The 20,430-nt window shown below is 38.3% G+C and overlaps 1 protein-coding gene across 3 annotated transcripts in view; it reads right to left on the bottom strand.

The window, feature by feature from the left end:
• slc4a10b (solute carrier family 4 member 10b) overlaps nt 1-20,430 on the bottom strand; it is a 64,202-nt gene that overhangs the window by 10,858 nt on the left and 32,914 nt on the right. For all 3 annotated transcript variants that reach the window (XR_008386141.1, XM_053627167.1, XM_053627166.1), the window contains exons 5-15: nt 19,943-20,081; nt 13,691-13,851; nt 12,216-12,404; nt 8,675-8,763; nt 8,258-8,415; nt 6,526-6,613; nt 5,809-5,955; nt 5,086-5,180; nt 3,783-3,957; nt 3,399-3,532; nt 2,673-2,918 (exon numbers count right to left, since the gene is read on the bottom strand). Coding sequence is in view for 2 of the 3 variants with exons in the window: in XM_053627167.1 (XP_053483142.1) it covers nt 2,673-2,918; nt 3,399-3,532; nt 3,783-3,957; nt 5,086-5,180; nt 5,809-5,955; nt 6,526-6,613; nt 8,258-8,415; nt 8,675-8,763; nt 12,216-12,404; nt 13,691-13,851; nt 19,943-20,081 (1,621 nt within the window). In the remaining variant the exon portion in view is untranslated. The remainder of the gene's footprint in view (nt 1-2,672; nt 2,919-3,398; nt 3,533-3,782; nt 3,958-5,085; nt 5,181-5,808; nt 5,956-6,525; nt 6,614-8,257; nt 8,416-8,674; nt 8,764-12,215; nt 12,405-13,690; nt 13,852-19,942; nt 20,082-20,430) is intronic.

Below are 20,430 nucleotides of genomic sequence, written 5' to 3'. Positions count from 1 at the left end.
AAACATTCCTTTGAGATTCTGGTCCATGTTGACATGACTGCATCACACAATTCTTGAAGATATTTCAGGTGCACTTTCATGCTGCAAATCTCCCATTGTACCACATGCCAAAGTTTTTCTATTGGATTCAGACTGGGAAGGCCAATGAAGAATTCTCAGAACTCATTGTCATATTCTTTAAACTAGACTTTTTTTTTTTTTTAATTTGTGACATGGTGCATTATCATGCTGGAAGTAGCCTTTAGAAGATGGGCAATTTGTGGCTTGAAGGATCACAAAAAAACAAGAAAAAAAGAAAAAGTGTGACAAGAAAACAATCCCCACATCATTACACCACCTCCACCGGCCTGAACTGTTGACACAAGGCAGGCTGGGTCCAATAGATTTGTGCTGTTGGTGCCAAATTCTGATCCTATAATCTGTGTGCATCAGAAGAAACTGAGATCCCATCAGACCAGGCTATTTTTTTTTTTTTAGTCTTCAACTGTCTGAAGAGGACTCTCCTCTTCAGTTCACCCTACAGGTTTCCTATGGGTTTCAAGTCAGGGGACTGGGATGGCCATGGCAGGACCTTGATTTTGTGGTCAGTAAACCATTTTTGTCTTGATTTTGATGTATGTTTTGGATCATTGTGCTGCTGGAAGATCCAACCACAACCCATTTTAAGCTTTCTGGCAGAGGCAGTCAGGTTTTCATTTAATATCTGTTGATATTTGATAGAGTACATGATGCCATGTATCCTAACAAAATGTCCAGGTCCTCTGGCAGAAAAACAGCACCAAAACATTAAAGAGCCACAAGCACATTTAACCGTGGGCATGAGGTACTTTTCCCTATGGCTACCTCTCTGTGTGTGCCAAAAACATCTCTGGTGTTTATTGACAAAAAGCTCTATTTTGGTTTCATCTGACCATAGAACCCAATCCCAATCGAAGTTCCAGTAGTGTCTGGCAAACTGAAGCGTTTGTGTTTGTTTTTGGATTAGAGTAGAGGCTTTTTTTCTTGAAACCCTTCCAAACAACTTGTGGTGATGTAGGTGAATTAGGATTATAGTTTTGGAGAATTTCTGACCCCAAGACACAACTAACTTCTGCAATTCTCCAGCTGTGATCCTTGGAGATTCTTTGGCTACTCAAACGATCCTCTTCACAGTGCGTTGAGACAATACAGACACTCATCCGATTCCCAGTTGATTCATAACATTTCCAGTTGACTAGAACTTCTTAATTATTGCCCTGATGGTGGAAATGGGCATTTTCAATGCTTGTGCTATTTTCTTATAGCCACTTCCCATTTTGTGAAGCTCAACAACCTTTTGCCGCACATCACAGCTATATTTCTTGGCCTTACCCGTTGTTAAGGGATTGACTAAGGGAATTTGACCTATGTGTTACCTCATATTCATACTCCTGTGAAACAGGAAGTCATGGTTGAACAATTTCCTGTTCCTAGTCACCCAAGTGAACTAAAAAATGTAAAATATCAATGGGAATATACTTCAAATATATTTTTCTCATATGAATTCATAGGGGTGCCAATAATTATTGCACACCAATATTTAACAAAGATATATTTTTTATAAACTTGTGTTGCATCTGATATTGATGATTTGATAATTGTTTGATATCCATGAGAACAGGGTATGTTTGTGAATTTTTTTAACAAAAGATCAAAAGGTTAAACAATAAAGACAATTTTCACAGCCTTCTTTGCTCATATTTACCAAGGGTGCCAATATTAGTGGAGGGCACTGTATATACAGGTGCATCTAAAAAAAATTAGAGTATTGTGGAAAAGTTTGTTTTTTAACGTAATTTCATTCACAAAGTGGAACTTTCATATATTCATATACATATATAGATTCATTACACATAAAGTGAATTATTTCAAGGCTTTCTTTGTTTTAATCTTGATGATTACGGCTTACAGCTCATGAAAATCAAAAATCCAGTATCTCAAAATATTAGAATAAAGAATTTATAATACAGAAATGTCGACCTTCTGAAAAGTATGTTAATTTATGCACTCAATACTTGGTCGGGGCTTTAGTCCTTTTGCATGAATTACTGCATCAATGAGGCGTGGCATGGAGGCAATCAGCCTGTGGAACTGCTGAGGTGTTATGGAAGCCCAGGTTGCTTTGATAGTGGCCCTCAGCTTGTCTGTATTGTTGTGTCTGGTGTCTCTCATAGATTCTTTATGGGGTTCAGGTCGGCGAGTTTGCTGGCCAATCAAGCACAGTAATACATACTATGGTCAGCAAACCAGTTACTAGTAGTTTTGGCACTGTGGGCAGGTGCTGAGTCCTGCTGGAAAAGAAAATCAGCATCTCCATAAAGCTTGTTAGCAGATGGAAGCATGAAGTGCTCTAAAATCTCCTGGTAGATGCTGCATTGACTCTCGACTTGAGAAAACACAGTGGACCAACACCAGCAGATGACATGGCACACCAAAGCATCACTGACTGTGGAAACTTCACACTGGACTTCAAGCAACTTGGATTCTGTGCCTCTCCACTCTTTCTCCAGACTCTGAGACCTTGATTTCCAAATGAAATGCAAAATGGAAGCATTACAATATTCTAATTTTTTTAGATGCACCTGTGTGTGTATGTATGTATGAGTGTGTGTGTGTGTGTGTGTGTGTGTGTGTGTGTGTGTGCGTGCCCTCACGAATAGGTGGTGAGTTTCTCAAGGTTGTTGTTCATGTTGATAGGGTAGGTCTCGCCGAGGTGGATCAGCTTCTCCAGAGCCTCATAGATGAAAATGATGCAGATTAGAGAGGCGAAGGCTTCTTCTGTAAAACGAGTGATGTAGCAAACGAGTGAGCTGGCATCAGTAGCCACAAGCAGCATACAGAGAAAAGCAGTCCAAAGGCCAATGCATGTCCTCAGAGATAGATAGGACAATCCGTACTCCCTGAAAAAAGCAAGAGAACAAGGTATTGTGAGCATAATTTAACTAATCTAACATAAATAATGAGTTGACCTTTAAGGTTCTGCTCTCAAAAAAGCTTTTGTACTGTTCTGTTATTCATAAACCTGTCTGAGTTTGTCATTAGACCTGGCTGTGGGCAGTCATCGTCATTATTTAAATTAAAATGTCCCATAAACCACTAATATGAGCATTTATGCATCAACACACAGTAATTATATTTTAGTCTGTAAAAAATCTGAGAGCAGTACATACTGTTTTTCTAGCATTGGAGGGAGCATTCATGTAAATCTTTTATGAATATTCATGAATCCAAAGGCATTTCAGTTACATTAGGTATTAATCTTTAGCAATGATCCACACATTTACATGCAATTCATGCAATTGTATGCAATTCTGATGGTAAGGGAATATGTCATATTTATAAGCAATATTCAACTCTATGGATGATGAAAGCAGCCTCACTTGCAGAATTTGAATAAAATCTTCTCAAAAACCAGTACAGGACCAGTGCTGCCAAGGATTGTAAGAGGCTGGCCCGCAAACAGGGAGTAAGCGATTCCAGTCATCGATGCACCAAATAGAGACTCGATAGCACTCTAAGAACATACATAAAATTTAAGATTTAAAAAGAATGTGAGTGTATGTGTGAATGTGATTAAATTAAACTATAGTTTAGAATTTTTTATACAGACTCCTATAGCCTTTTGAGTGTACTTAACATGATGTGAAGCATTACTAAGATTTTTATAAGAAAATTTTGGACATTTTGGTGTCTGTGAGAGTCTAAATGAAAGTACTATCATATACAGTAGGTTCGAAAGCAATATTAGTTGTGTGTTTTCTTACAATGCGTCCCTCTGTGGCCTCCCCCAGCAGTCCTCCGAAGGTGATGACAGGAGACATGCAGGCACAGTAGAGGAAGAGGAAAGAAGCCACACATTGCAAGCTGATGGCATCCGTGTAGTCAGATAGGTAATGTGGTGCCTTGCGCTTTAGATCCAGAATAAACCCACCAAACAGCCTAGAACACACAGAACACATCTATGTGAGAGTCTTTGACATTAAATAATCTGACTTGAAAATGTGATGTACTATATAATGCACAAACTATAACTGTGCATTTAAAAAAAAACAACTGTTTTAATGTGAATTTACTGCAATTCAGAGAAATATCATAGGCAAATTCATTTCTGCTGCTGGTACTGTTAATAAAATACAGTGACATACATATTTTGTGTTTGCCCAATTATAATTATACCATCACCCTGACACTAATCAGGACCATAAGTAAATGGTCAGCAGGCTGCTCAGCTTACCATCTGAAGTGATTTGAGATAGGATTTGTCTGTTGTTCTTCATATGAATATCAAATCACAGTAATAAATAAATTGAGGTCATAATCTTAACTTGGGGAAAAAAAGACTGGATCTGACCCTCTGATTATCTTTTAAAGAACTTACACATGACCTGTTCTGTGACAGAAGTATAATAATATAACTTGTAATAAATTCAGCAATATTTAATCAACAATCAAGCCTATGTGAATCATGGGAAATGTCACATATACATGATATCAGCAGGTGCGCAGGCAGCCTTCTTATTTTAGCACAAATATACTGGAATAGACTTTAAACCATGCATGTGGTGGATTAGCCTCATAATCTCAGTATTTAATCAAGTTAAACCTATTCTTAATGAGGTTTCATCTAGCATGTGATTGTTGCACATGTATGGGAAAAAAAGAGAGGGATTTGAGAACAGAAGGGGGCTTTTGTGATGAGAAGAGAGAAAGTTGAGGCGAGTTGTGAAAACTGTCACTCGTGGGGGGAGTCTCTGTGACCAAATGTCAGCTGTGGCGGCCGTCCAGTTCATTTCAAAGTTGTGAAAATTGATTTCAATGCCATGGCATTTGTTTATATACAGTAAACAGCCATAGGCTATAATGATTAAGTCTTTTATTTCTCTCTTACATATGCTTTGACCATCTCAACCTCACTCAAATGCACAGTCACAGGCTCTACACACACACACATACTTTGGCTTACTCACAAACTGACTTCTGAACATAAGCACATACATGCACATACACAGACACACACAGACACACACACACACACACACACACACACACACACACTGTCCATCCCACCTCCCGGTGTGCTGTAGCTCAGGGCCTCCATGCCCCCCATGTTCCTCAGTCTCTGCCAGCTCTCCGTTGGGGACAGCAGGGATTTTTCTCTTCTCCTGTTTATCACACACACACACACACACACACACACACACAGCACTCATGTCAGCTCCATCTATTCTGGATCAGGATGTTATTGGATCCAGCAGAGTACACAGAATTTTTTAAAGAAAATGACACTGTAGTGACAGAAAACATAAACCCTGTTAGAAGCTTTGTGCTCATATTCAGTTGAAACTATAATTAATTATATACAGATGGAAGACAAATTAAAGTAAAAAACAAAAATCTATAAAGTCAGGCCATCACAACCCTCCAGAGCAGCTTACATGTACCTTGCCTTAGATTCTGCATGTCTCTAAACTGTACTGGAGAGACGAACACCATTCCTGTAAAAGACATTCCCTCATGTGGAGTTTTGATGATAGCATTACTGTCTAACACATCTCCAGAATTTCCCATAGGTGAACATATGATAGCATATTATTTACATAATTTTCAAACTCATCAAAGCATTCAGTGAGCTCTTGTGTCCTATAGATGGGGGTGGAGTCATCCTGGAAAAGATCACTCCCATCAGGAAAGAAATGTTTCATCAGAGGACAATTTGTCCCCCATCTGTATACACCCCAATAAAATCTAACTAAAATATAGTTAAATATATCTGAAGCCTCACACACTTACCTGAGAAGGGACGTTTTTTGGCGGCTCGATTCTGATAGACGGGTCCCATTCACCAGGGGGTAGAACTGTTACTTGGTCGAGGAACTCATCAATTCCAGCCACCAGATCATTGCGGTCCTTAGCTTTATATGCAACATCATGGAAGACCTGGGATGCCACAGTGCTTTATTCAGTTACAGCCACTTCCCATAAAAAATTAAAACTGTTGCTATGAGTATACATTAACATAACTCTCAACAGTAGCAAAAAAAAACAAATAAAAAAAAGCTAGTGCAAATCAAAATCCAAAAAAAACTAAGGATAGGATAAGGATAGGATACATATTACATGATTACAGTGTTGCCATAGCAACAGGGTAACTGGCTGCTAGACTAAAAAGTGAAATTCTAGCTAATGAGCAAGCGTTTGCATGTCATTATGTGCATTCAGAAATGTGCCTCAGCACCTTGAAGAAGGAGTGAGAGAATCAGCAGAAGTGTGAAAGGCCTCAGACTATCTTGATTCTCTCAAGTCTTAGAGTAATATATTCTGTCACAACTGATGCATTGCTCCTAAAATGCCTCTAACGCATTTGTGAAATGGGGCCGTCAAGCCAAAACACACTTACAAATTTCATGTGCAATGTGTGAAAAACAAATAAGTGTTTTGTTTAAATAAAAAAAAAACTTTTTTGCATTTTTGAATCAAGTATTTTTTTAAAATAAGCAGTTTTCACACCTCATCAGTCATCAGGGTTGCGATGGACCTGCCGATCTCATGGTACTGTGGTCCTTTACCCAGAGGCCCAAGAAGAATAAAGAGGAACCTGCAAAAGGAAAATAAATAAGCAGTCTCATAACGGACATAATGCAAATTATCAACACGATTCCTATAAATCTTCAAGGTTCTAGCTTTGGTTTAAGCTCCATATTAAATCCACATAGCCAGGAGTCAAATTAAATGTGCAGTAAAAAAAAAAAAAAAAAAAAAAAAAAAAAACCAGTGAACAGCAAAGAGATGATCTACAGTACAATAATTTGATGGACTATAATTTGATGGAAATGTAAATCACTTTTAATTAATCAGCATAAGATTCATATTGAATGTGATCAGTTACAGCAACAGACAACTCTAGACACTAGCCACTCTAATGTCCCTATCCCCTCCCTTTGTGCTGTTCCATTATAATTCCAATCCTTCACTTTTTTGCACTGCCTTTATAGCTATAATAACTCTCATCCAGTTTGTTATTATTTATTCGATCCTTCCTGCTTTTTCATAATCGTTCAACTTGCTGCATAAATTAGTTAATGATACCTGACTATTCAAGCAGTCTAGATTTTTGTTGTTGTTTTTTTGATGCCTAATCTGAGACACGAGGAAAACAGAATATGGACTTGTTTTAATCACATTTAAATAGTGTCAGTTTAAAACAGCTCCACATTGTTGGCACCCATGAAATAAGCATCTGGAGCAGGTCTCACTTTTCTTCTTTGCATCTGGAGTAAAGAAACTCCAAATTGTCTGGCAGATCTATGTGTAATAAAAAACCTAATAAATAACTAAATAAATAACCCCCTAATGCACCCCTAATGGTTTGGTGGTTAAGGCTCTGGGTTACTAATCAGAAGGTCAGGGGTTCAAGCCCCAGCACTGCCAAGCTGCCACTGTTGGGCCCTCTGCTACAGGGGCACTGTATCATGGCTGACCCTGTGCTCTGACCCCAACTTCCTAACATGCTGGGGTATGTGAAGAAAAGAATTTCACTGTGCATATGTATATGTGACCAATAAAGAATCATTATCATTAAAACACTACAAAACACAATTTTAACTTTGTCACAATGACCAATGGCCTCTTGGTTGTATGTGATCAATATTGTACCATAGGGATTCTTAATTCTGATTGGTCAGAAGGTGTTGAATAATTTCATATAACATCACGGCAAAGTGTGAAAGCAATTCTGATTGCAAGGTTTATATTAATGTGATCATTCCAATGCGATGCATTACCATTTCTATAGTAACCACTTCACAGACACTTCACAAAAGCAGATTAAAAACATGTAACTGTTCGAACGGTTTAATGGGAGACGTTCATTTAGCATTTTTGGAAGGGTTTTCTAACAGACGGAGGTAAAGTTGTGACAGAGGGACAGAGGGCTTTGTCTTTTCCAGTCTTCCTTATTAACCTTGCAAGAGAGTGAAAAAAGTGAGGCTGGTAAGGGAATGACTGATTATACCTGTTATAACGTGTAGTATAAGAGAAATAAAACACTTTAAGATATGCTATTATAAGAAAAGAATCAACATTGTGGTGGTAACAGAACTCTATTATATATTAATATTTATAATATTTATTTAAAAGGGTAAGCTTATGGGGAGAGATTAGTTAAGTAAATTACAGTTAGTGATCACTGCTTCAATATAGAGTTTAAAGGCTAAAGCTGGAGACACAGAACATCAGTCACCTGGTGGTTATGGGAACTTCTGCCAGGCCATTGAGAAGTACAGCAGGTGAGAGACGTACAAATGCCACTACAGGTTTCTCCAAGAATTCCAGCTCTCCTACCAGGATATTAGAGGCCTCAGCTCCAGCAGGGATCTTCTTCATGAAGTGCAGGTCTATCTACAGGGACAGCAAGGTCACAACACACGTACACCTAATAAACATATGATTATATTTATATCCCCAGTTTGTGTTTTTTTTCTCAGAAAAAAGTAGAAGATATGTTAGTATTACTTCAAGGGTGAAAGTTCAAGTAGGCATGCTGTCTCCATAGCAGTGAAAGAAAACACTAGTGATAGAGTTGGGTTTATGTAGTTTGGCACTTTTAATGTCTGGTGCATTTCCTGGTTTTCCAAAGACCTACTGCCATCACTCTTACCTTACTGAAATCCACACTACTGCAGTCTCTTGTGACCTCTGGCTTGAGGTCAGGTGCACTAGGCTGGGTCTGAGGAAGGATCATCTGGCCTGTGCACACAATCACAACATATAACACTAGTCATACATACAGGCCTTGTTTGTCACATACAAACTATCAGCATCTACAGCTGAAGCAATCGATCAGTACTTTGCCAGTGCTGATCAGCCAGAGCAGAGAACCTCCCAGTATCTCACCATCACAATGAAGAAATATAGTAATGAATAGAAATGCATCTGTCCAAAGAAAAAAAGAGAGACAGAGAATACGTATGCAATGGACTGATGCTCTGCTGAGGTGTATTAAGCATTGGCAGGTTTTGCTGATTTTATATATATATATATATATAGAAAGGGATAATGGATGCTAATGGATGATGGAGATCAGAATGCCATTGTGGAGTAAATATTGTTTCACCTTTTTAACTGCCACCACATCAATTAATACAAATATTCAATAAACCACAGTGTGAGCAGAAAGAAAGAAATGAACATTTAGTTGATACACAGTAATTGCAGCAAGAATAATGAGACAATATCTCTTATTCCATTCTGAGTCACAGCTTCAGCATTCTATCCTGAAAGCAACTACAGCTACTGTCTGCTATTCATGAAGTAACACCAAACCTCATTAATTTGGAGTGAGAATAACTGTGTGTCCTGCACTGCGTGAGTAGATTTTTGTTTATTAGTCGTGCTCCCTGGCTTCGGGGTTGCTGTTCATGTGTGGCTTTTTGCTACAGCACTATACATAAATTAGCTTACTAATAATGTTCACAATGTTTTCACAGTCAAGAACAGAGCAAATACAAAATAAATAAAAAAATTAAAACTGACTGGCTAAAGAGGTTTGGTGCTGTTCATGTGTTTGCTTTTTTTTTTAGGAAAGCTCGCAACTTCCTAAACACAAGCCTTCAAAAGGTGGCAAATGGGTGATGAATGATTTGAGAATATCTTTGTTCTACTACCAATCTACCATGTCCAAATATTATGAATTTGCATCCTGTATTTTTATCAGATAATCAACACTTATTATAATTAATCTCCACAATTAAATCTAAAATATAAATAACAGATGAACCATAAGTCACAAAGTAGTAATCAAAACAATTAAACCTGATTACCCTTCTCTAAAATGCTATAATTGTGCTCACAGTAAATGAATTAAATAATAGAGACTTGAGATAAAAGACAGTTAAAAGCATTACATTTCTTATTAAGAATTTTGAGAATATTGAAGTTCTAAACTTAAAGTAACAACTAAACAGTGCTTCAGAGTACAACACATAACAACAACTACAATTTTACTTTACTTATTTAATTATTCTTTGCAAAAATATGGTTTAATTACAATGATTCTGTTTTGGTCAGCATTTCTTCAATTAGATAAAGAGCCTACTTAAGTACAGTATTTTTCTATAATAAATTCGATTTTATGTCTTTAATAATATAGAAATGATGCATGGCCTATGTTCTTCCGGCTGTTTACTCTATTCTGCCAAATCATAGAAAGTAGAGTAGCAGCAAAACCGTCAGAATAGCATGGTCTGTTTAGTCATCTTGTTTTCGTTTTTTTTTCAACAGGAGGCTGATTCTCTTCATAAAGCCAAGTGAGGCCTTCAATCCACATTAGATGCTTCCAACTGTTCAGTAAAAGAGTGGGTCTGTCCTTCTTGAAGTCTGATCAAAATTTCCATTTGATTACACCAGAATCTAGGAAAGGCTGATTTGTCTGGTGTTCCCATTTCTATCTAACCTACGCATATTTACAGCCAATGCCCTGTACATTTACTGCCACATTCACCTTCCTTTTGCTTGCTTTCTGTTTCCAACAGGACATGCTTGCACCCAAAATGTCCACACATATTTAACTGATAGTAGAAAATAACCACCTTTTCAAGTTTTGTTTTAGGAAGCGCTAGAAAGGAAAGTCAAGTCTAAGTTGCCTGGGTCCGGGTCAGTGTGTGCCTGTTGTGAGGATTGTAGTGAGATGTGTGTGTGGGCTTGGTTGGTGCAGGTGGACGATTTGGCGTGTGGAGATGAGATGGAGACACTGGAAGTGCAGCATTGAGGCCAGCAGGAAGACACCTGCCTGCACCTCCCATCAGAGTTAAATGAACCCCAAAGAGAAGACTTAAAGGCTGAACAGAAAGATGAGCCACCTGTCTCACACACACACACACACACACACACACACACACACACACAAATATTGAGAGAAGAGCAGAGGAAGAAACACTGAAACACTGAATGAGAGGACTAAACAGAGAGGAGTGACAGTAAACATAAAAATAAACAGTAAACGTAATAACAATTCCTGGACACTATTTTAACATATTTGGTCTCAATCTAAAGGACATCATTAATGGTCATTCCTGAGTGAAGGATTTTTTTATTTCCATCCCAGTGTCCTCTAGCAAAAATTTCTTGAGCTTAAGACAATCTTCCAAAATATAAGGGTAAGCATTTTTATTAGAGCAAAAGCCACTTAGTCTTCGATTAAGTTTAGCCCTCACCACCAAATAAAAAAAAAGCTTCAGAAAAAGCCATCCAACTTAATTCATTTTACTTAAAATGTGCAATACAATGGACCTACCAGACAGCTGCATATATTTAACTTAACCAAACATTTATCCTAATATATATATATATACATATATATATATATATATATATATATATATATATATATATATATATATATATATATATATGTGTGTGTGTGTGTGTGTGTGTGGTGTGTGTGTGTGTGTGTAAGACAGAGGTATTTATATTAGAAATGCTGTATACTGTCTGTCTGGTCTGCCCTTTTCAAAGTTCACAAGTTCTTTGTGACAGTTCCCTTACAAAAAAAACGGCTCATTTTCACGATGACCAATTGGTAAGTATTCACATTATCAGTCATGTATGCTCATGCACCATGGATAAGGCAATTCTTAAAGAATGAATAAAAATGATACCAGGGACGCACTGTTTCTTTTCTGAAACCTGTTGGCCCACTGCTCAAAAAATTCAACTCTGTACCTTATGTGCCACAGACAAACTGAGCAGATGGAGACAGGAAGGAGACTGTCCGTTACATGACTGCATTGTGGAATAATCTGGATAATTAGGCTAGCTAAGAAAATCATAATGTACTTTTGTAAGACCTAGTGTTCTGACACCTCCAGTCCTCCCATGTCATCACTGAAATGTTATGGTTGCAATCCCTTATTGCACCCTGGTCATCATGCCTATATTTTTAGCCCTATATAATGACATTCAACACTACTGTCTTATGTGAACTACTTGGTGCACTGTTGTGTCTGTATATTCTGGGACCAGTTCCCTCCTTGTACACTTGCTGAATAACCTCTCCCTCAGGTACCTCATGTTTTACAAAGTAAGCACTGGTCATACTGTGTATAGAAATTCAGTGAAAAAACATGTATCCACCAAAAAGTGAGGTAGGAAAACTACACGAATTCTGTACATAGAAGGACTGCTCCTTGGGTAGAGCATACCGTTCTTGTCCATAGAGTTAGATTCGGACTGTTTCTTGCCGATGTCAGCAAAAGAGCGTACTATAGGAATACGGTTGGCCAGCTTCTTCTGGTTTTGATGGTGGTGCTGCTTGAGCAGAGCCTCTCGGACTTTCTTTCTCACCTCCTCACCATGCTCCCCCAATGCTTCCTGTTGGTCCAAGACCATGTCTAAAAGAGAAATAAAAAACATACACAACAACACATTCTTGGTGTCTTCTTATTCTTAGTGTACCTATTTTTTAATACATTGATATTACTCACAGTTTTATCTTTCTACTATAACAAGTTAGGATCAAGTTTTTTATTCATTCTTCCTTCCACCCACCCATCCATTCATATATACATACATACTGCAGATGCTGGAATTGCCATTGCAGATCAAATTTATTAGGAATTTAAACATTCTACATACTCAGTGAAATAATCTGCTATTGATACTTATAATGGCTGGTGTATTCTGAAATTGTCTTTATGTGCATCAGAAAGACTTCAAAAATGAATACGAAGAAAATAACAAGTGGATTTATAACAAGTGGAATATACGTCCTTGTATTCATATTAAAGTAATGTGCTATTTAAATTACTAATCTGTGCTAAATCTTTTTAGGGTAAGATGCTTTATCTCTATAAAGCCTCCTATATGTATAGCCAGATGTATAGTATATAGTCCTGTGACTATAGAAAGAGCTTTTTCAAGCGCCACTGCTATTTTTGTTCATATATATAGAACTGTGGAGCTGTAGAAATGGAGATGCCAACTCACCCCAGCAAACTTGAAAAAGATGATCATTTATAAAATATAATGGCTTTATAGAACCACAACAACAAAGATTATCCAAAGACAGGAGCGAAAGTATTTTAGCTATTCTCTTCAGCTGAGAAACCGAATATTAGTTTGCTTTCAGGAAACAGGCCAGTATTACTAACTGATCAGTAATTTTTTTCTAACTAGAATTATGTCATGATACGTGAAATAATCAACACCAGGGAGATTTATTGATGTTACATAGCATGTATATTATGAAAATTGTTTTTTAAGAGTTACCACGCTTTCTTTACATTTACAGAACCTGGGACAGCACAGATGATTTTTATTTTATTTGAAATAATGTATTGAAAGTTATTTTGAGGTCTCACCTTTTACACTAATTCCACCTTTAACACCAAATTAAGGTTTCCCAAAGACCCCTGTGATATCTCAAGTAGAGGACAATTAAGAGTAAATTTTCCTCTACAGAAATAAGAATTATGTAGTCACGTATTCTTTGGGAAACTATAGCAATATTTAGAAATAACATGCTGTATCTCCTATCCACTGCAGACTGTTAAGACTTTTGAAGTATTGATAGGATTGTATTGTAATATATGTACAATTGATTTGAGAGTTACCTACATTCTGTTACAGACAGTTTCCTCACACACACACACACACACACACACACACACACACCTACCTGCAATGTCCTCTAGGGAATTGGCCCTCATGTCGAGTAGCACTGTGCCATTGATGATGCAGCTGCGCAACTCAAATAAGCTGTGCAGAGAGAGTGTGGCCACATAGGGCTTACTCCACCTCTCCCCTCCATCCTCCACATCCTCCTCAAACTTCAGCCATCTACAGAGAGAGAGAGAGAGAGAGAGAGAGAGAGAGAGAGAGAGAGAGAGATGTCAGACCTCTCAGTCATAAGCCCAGCAGCAACATTGAAGAAATCCAATATATAATTGTATGTATAAAAGAGGAACTACATGCTCTGACAGACTGTTAATACACTGTTCTGTTCCTGCTTCCATCGCAATTTATCCAACATTATTTCAAGACCTTTTTTTAAAGAAAAGGAAATATCATTACAAGCTGCTGTAATACAGACTGCCAGATCCAAACTGTGATCACTTTTGACTCCTCAGTCTGCTATGCTATCAGTCCTGGCTTTTACACTCCCCTAGCCACTAACATCTGTCATCTGTGCCATAATCATGCAGCTACAGCCTTTATTTAGCCTGTCTCTTTCATTCTGTCTCACACACTTTTCACACTATTGCTCATTTATTTAAGCCAACAATATGTGAGCTTTTACAGATTGTTTCTCAGCAGATTTAATGTATAAAACATCACTCACACTTTCAGGAAAACACTCTCTCAATAATAATCTCTCAATTATGTCAACATAGATAGATTGATAAATAGACAGACAGGCAGACAGTCAGATAGATAGACAGATAGATAGATAGATAGATAGATAGATAGATAGATAGAAAGAATCTGGAGAAATCTTTTTGTGCAAGGGACAAGGGTGAAAATCAATATTGCATGCCCGTGTTCTTCGGGCCTTCAGGCGGCACTGCATTAAAAACAGGCCTGATTCTGTAATGGAAATCACTGCATGGGCTCAGAAACACCTCCAGAACTCAGTGTCTGTGAACACAGTTCGCCGTGCCATCCACAAATGCTGGTGAAAGCTCTATCATGCAAAGAAGAAGCCATATGTGAACATGATCCAGAAACACCGCCGTCTTCTCTGGGCCAAAGTAATTTAAAATAGTCTAAGGCAAAGTGAAAAACTGTTCTGTGGTCAGACAAATCAAACTTTTACATTATTTTTGTAAACCATGGACGCCACGTCCTCTAAACTAAAGAGGACTAAAGAGGAGAGGGACAATCCGGCTTTTTATCAGCGCTCAGTTCAAAAGCCTGCATCTTTGATGGTATGGGGGTGCATTAGTGCCTATGGAATTGGCAGCTTGCACATCTGGAAAGGCATCATCAATGCTGAAAGGTGTATACAGGTTTTAGAGCAACATGTACTTCCATACAGATTCCATCCCATCTTTACTTCTGAGAGACTTTGCCTCTCTAAGATACTCTTTTTATACCAAATCACATTACTGACCTGTTGTCAATTATCCTAATTAGTTGCAAAATATTCCTCCAGCTGTTTCGTTTAGTAACACTTTCTTTTCCAGCCTTTTGTTGCCCCATCCATCAAATTCAATATTACCTTAATTCTTTCCTTAAAATGGTAAATTTCCTCACTTTAAACATTTTATATGTTTTCTATGTTCTATTGTGAATAACATATGGGTTTATGAGATTTGCAAAATCATTGCATTCTGTTTTTATTTACATTTTAGACAGCATACCACACACAGCGTGTGTGTGTGTGTGTGTATGTATATATATGTGTGTGTGTGTGTGTGTGTGTGTGTGTGTGTGTGTGTATAACAAGGTTATGGCCAGTGAATATGTGCAGTAGCTATTAAGTAGATAACAATATGAATGGTAATTACACTATGTTATAATAGGAAAACTCTAATAGGTGCACACACACACTCACACACACACACACACACACACACACACACACACACATTTAGAGAAAGAAAGAAAGAAAGAAAGAAAGAAAGGAAGGAAGGAAGATAGATAGATAGATAGATAGATAGATAGATAGATAGATAGAATATATATATATATATATATATATATATATATATGCAAGTATTAGTCATAAATATATGTAAGAGATATATATATACATTGTATATACAACAGTACCCAGCTTATACATTGACAATGTATATACTGATAATATACAGACAGATAAAGATAACCTAGGATATATACTATGAATATCCAATTATGTAAAGATAATACAGAATATACAGTATAGAACAGAACTGCAGGATGATTACAGGCAGTAAAGCATCAGTGGCCTAATGGTGCAGTGTATAGGTTGTGGGGAAGAAACTGGCCCTGAGCCTACTGGTTCTGGTATGAATGTTTCTATATCTCCTCCTGGAAGGGATGATGTTGAACAGTTTGTGACTGGGAATGGGAGGAGTCCCTGATGATATTGATTGGTCTTCGCAGACATCTACTGTGGTAAAGATGTTCAATGGATGGGAATTGGGCACCAATGATGTGTTGGGTGGTTTTCACCACCCTTTGCAGGCCTTTTCTTTCAGACAACGTGGAGTTGCCATACCACACTGTGGACAGGATTGGTCAGGATGCTGCCAATGGTGCAGCAATGGAAACTTGTTAAGATCTGGGGAGACAGATCAACTTACTTCAGTCTCCTCAGGAAGTAAAGACGATGCTGCTCCTTTCTAACGTATTAAAGTATTATGGTAGCATTGTAGTTCCATGACCGATCCTCAGAGACGTGGACACCCAGTAACTTGAAGCTGAAGATATGCTCTACTTCAGTCCCATTAATGTAGATGGGAGAGTGTCTGCTACTATTGGATTTCCAGAAGTCCACAATGAGCTCCTTGGTCTTCTCTGCATTGCGGGTGAGGTTGTTGGCTGAACACCATGCTGCTAGACTTTGTTTCTCCTCTCTGTAGGCCAGCTCATCATTGTTGCTGATGTGACCTACCACTGTGGTATCATCTGCATACTTGATGATGATGGTGGAATTATTTAGCGGCATACAGTCATGGGTAAACAGGGAGTAGAGCAGCAGACTCAGCACACAGCCTTGTGGGATGTCACTGATGACTCCTCCATCATGGGCTGCATCAGTGAGGATAAGGAGGAGGAGTACAGAGGCGGGGTTGAGAGCTTCATCAGATGGTCTGCAGATTGAATTGAATTACCACCTTCAGCTCAACACCTATCACCATCCAGGGGGATAAAATACTCTTACAAGTTATTGGGAGTGTACATTATCATAAAACTGGACTGGTCGGGGAAAAAAAACAGTCAGAAGCTCTCTGCTAAAAGGGACAGAGCAGACTGTTTTTTCTAAGGAGACTCAGGTCCCTTGATGGGAGCAGCAAGCTACTGCAGATGTTCTACCAGTCTGTGGTAGCCAGCACCCTGTTCTTTGCTGCAATGTGCTGGAGTGGTGGAATTAAGGCTGGGGAGGCTGACAGACTCAACAAGCTGGTGAAGAAGGCCAGTTCTGTTGTTGGTCAAAAACTGGACACAGTGTAGACAGTGGTGGAGAAGAGAATTAGCGACAAAATCAGGTCCACTGTGGGAAGCCCCTCTCATCCACTGTATGTTGAGCTGCGGCAGATGGAGAACACCTTCAGCCACAGGCTCATCGCCCACCCCCCAGGTGCAAGACAGAACACTTCAGATGTTCCTTTGTGCCGACAGCCATCAGACTGTACAACACCTAACCACCCCCTTCCTTGACTTTACTTTACTACAATACATACTGTATACAGTACATTGTGAATGTACATTGTTGTTTATATTGTTCATATGTACATTATATAGTTTGCTCTTATGTTTATATATATTTATATATGTATCCATTGTATTCTTTATATATTCTATTCTCCTTACTCTCTCTATTTTCTCTACCTGTCTTGCTGCTGCTGTGACACCCAAATTTCTCCATCTGGGGATTAATAAAGTATTATCTAATCTTATCTCTCTTATCTTATCTTCAGATTGAGGGTAGAGCACATGTGATTGCCCAACCTAACAGGTTGAGGTCTCTTGGTTAGGAAATCCAGAATGTACCTGAAAATGCAGGGGCTGATGTCCAGGTAACTGAGCTTGGTGAACAGTTTTAGTGGTCAATGAACAACATCCTTATGTACGTGTTGTTGTCCAGGTAGGTGAGGGCTGAATGAAGATCAGTGGAAATGGTTTGACCTGTTTGAGTGGTAGGCAAACTGGTGGGAGTCACGTGTAGGTAGTAGACCTGCTATGAGGTGACTCAAAACCAGTTTCTCAAAGCATTTCATTACAATGGGGTGAGTGCAACAGGGCAGAAGACATTTAAGCATGCTGCAGTAGAATGCTTAGGTTTTGTTGGTTGTTGTCTTCAGACATGTGGGGACAGTAGCCTGGGCCAGTGACAGGTTGAAGATGTCAGAAAAGACTTGTACCAGCTTTCCAGCACATACCCTGAGCACACGCCCAGATATACCATCAGGGACAGTGGCCTTAAATACATCCATTCTGCTCAGTGCTAAACGCACATATGTTGGGGAAAGTGAGAGGGGATGGTCAACAGTAGAATGGACACCATTTGTAGTGTGCTGCTTGCTGCTTTGGTCAAAGCAAGTGTAGAAGTGATTGAACTCATCAGGGAGGAAGATACTGCTGGTTGAGAGAGTCAGTGTTGTTGGTTTGTGGAACATTAGGAACTCTTTACTGTCATAATGTATTTATTTCAGTTCTTGAATTTTCTATTGATCTATTATTCTAAATTTGACATGTACAATACGGTTGCAGAAATTATTCACCTAATGCATTCACTTGTTGTGGCTGTTGGGGAGCTGTCGATTAATTTAAGCAATGAAAAGAACAGTCAGGCAGACAGTAAGGTGTTATTTCAGCCTAGACGAGGCCAATTCTACAGTCAACTGCACAAGACTATGCTGAGACAAGCCTTTTTTTTATTTTCTTTTGCTTTAACGGATTTCTAACACATTGACATCACTTTTCATGAAGTGGAGAGGTGTGAGCAAGACTGCCACCATCCCACTCCCACCCACTCCCAAAGGAATTCCTTGGTTATTTTTGTTGTCCTAAATAAAATTTGAATAATTTCCTTGCCTTCAGGCATAGTGAATTCCATCAAGACCATTGATTTGTGAAAGAGCACTTTCGGTGCACAGGTTGCACATCACTTTGCAATCCCTCTCAGCTAGTTTAGAGTCAGTTCAGAAGCAAATGCTAGCGCAAAAAGGCTGATCCAAGTTTTTGGATGCTACTGAGGCCAGAGTTGAACATGGTCCTGTAGACATTACATCCTCAATCAAATCATTAAGCTATAACACTGAGTTTCAGGATCAGTGACTATAGCTGTGCCACCAGCTCGTCCACACAAATGCATTTTAAGAATTGTTATGTCCTTAAATAGTGTAATATGATACACAGATGTATTATTTTGCACACTTGTTGATCCAAATGATTGAAGCTAATATTAAATCTCTAGCCTATGTAGGACTGTTATTCCTGTAATTAAAGTGGGTTTAGAGCATTCTTTGCTGCAAATAAAACAGCCTGAAAATGGTGATGTCCTGAAACAGTTTTTGTTTTAACAATGGAAAACTAATTGATGTTCTAATGATTGACTAACTTTTAGTTAATTCTTAAATTTCTTACATTACTTCAACAGCTTGTGAGATTCTCTGGGAACTCCATCTCCCAGAATCCCCCTATGCCACAACCAGCAACTTCATCAGCTTATTAATCACAATCACCTGCACCTCATTTACTAATCACTTCATCAGTTTTAAATACCTTTCAATGTTGATTTGTTCATTTGTTGAGTTTTCTTTTCATGCTCAAGCCTATATTTTAAGCCCTTTCCCCACTACTGATGTACTCTTTTGATATATTTTGTTGTTATATCTTCTCTATTTTTTGCCCTTTGAATTTCAATTTGTACTGGCTTGGATAACCCTTTGGACTTTTGAACTCTGCCTACTTATCACATATTTTGTTAGTCAGACATTTTAGATTGTTAGCTTGAGGTTTGGGTTTTTTTTTTATTTTTTAAATAAACCCTGTTATCTGTTTTAACTTGCATTCATCCCCACCATCCTGTCCAAGTCTGACACAGCATTTTACTTTCTTTACTTTTGTTACACGCTTTAATAAGTGAGTACATGTGCCAATTTTATACTTGGTACTCACAAGAAAATTATCACAAAGATTCCTTGAGACCATTATGAATTCATTGATAATTTTTTGATCACAAGACTGATTTGTTAATTTTACCAATGTGATCCGTTACCTAGCTGTCTCCCTCCACTCAGCATCCTCTCCATCGCGCAGACAAATTTCATCCAGCTCAGTGAAGAGGTCATGTGGAATGTGCTCTTCATCATCATCCTCAGTTCCAAGCAGAAATTGGACCCTCTGAGAGGGTGTGTCTGCAACACAGAATGTGATTTTAGCAGACTGGCAATGTGTTATGAACAGCAGCTTTTTAATTTCACTAAGCCTGGCTTTTTTGGAGAGCGCATTAGCAAGGGTGGTTAGTATAAACAGCCTAGAAGGATTAAGCCCTCTGTCTCTTTGTTGGAAAAAATCCCATAAAAATAAGGCTACAGTTTTGACATCCATGCTGTTTTATTTGCTTTAATTTAACAAATGGCTTAAATTGGATTGTCTTTGATTTTTATGAAACCAAGAACATCACCACCACTTTCTTTATCAGTGATTTTGTCTAATGGCTTTGGAGAAGCTAGAATTAAATAGACTAATCAAACATTGTCCAAT

The sequence above is a fragment of the Ictalurus furcatus genome, chromosome 6, assembly GCF_023375685.1.
Source record: "Ictalurus furcatus strain D&B chromosome 6, Billie_1.0, whole genome shotgun sequence".
Classification (NCBI taxonomy): domain Eukaryota; kingdom Metazoa; phylum Chordata; class Actinopteri; order Siluriformes; family Ictaluridae; genus Ictalurus; species Ictalurus furcatus.
This window is presented reverse-complemented; position numbering and strand designations above follow the sequence as displayed.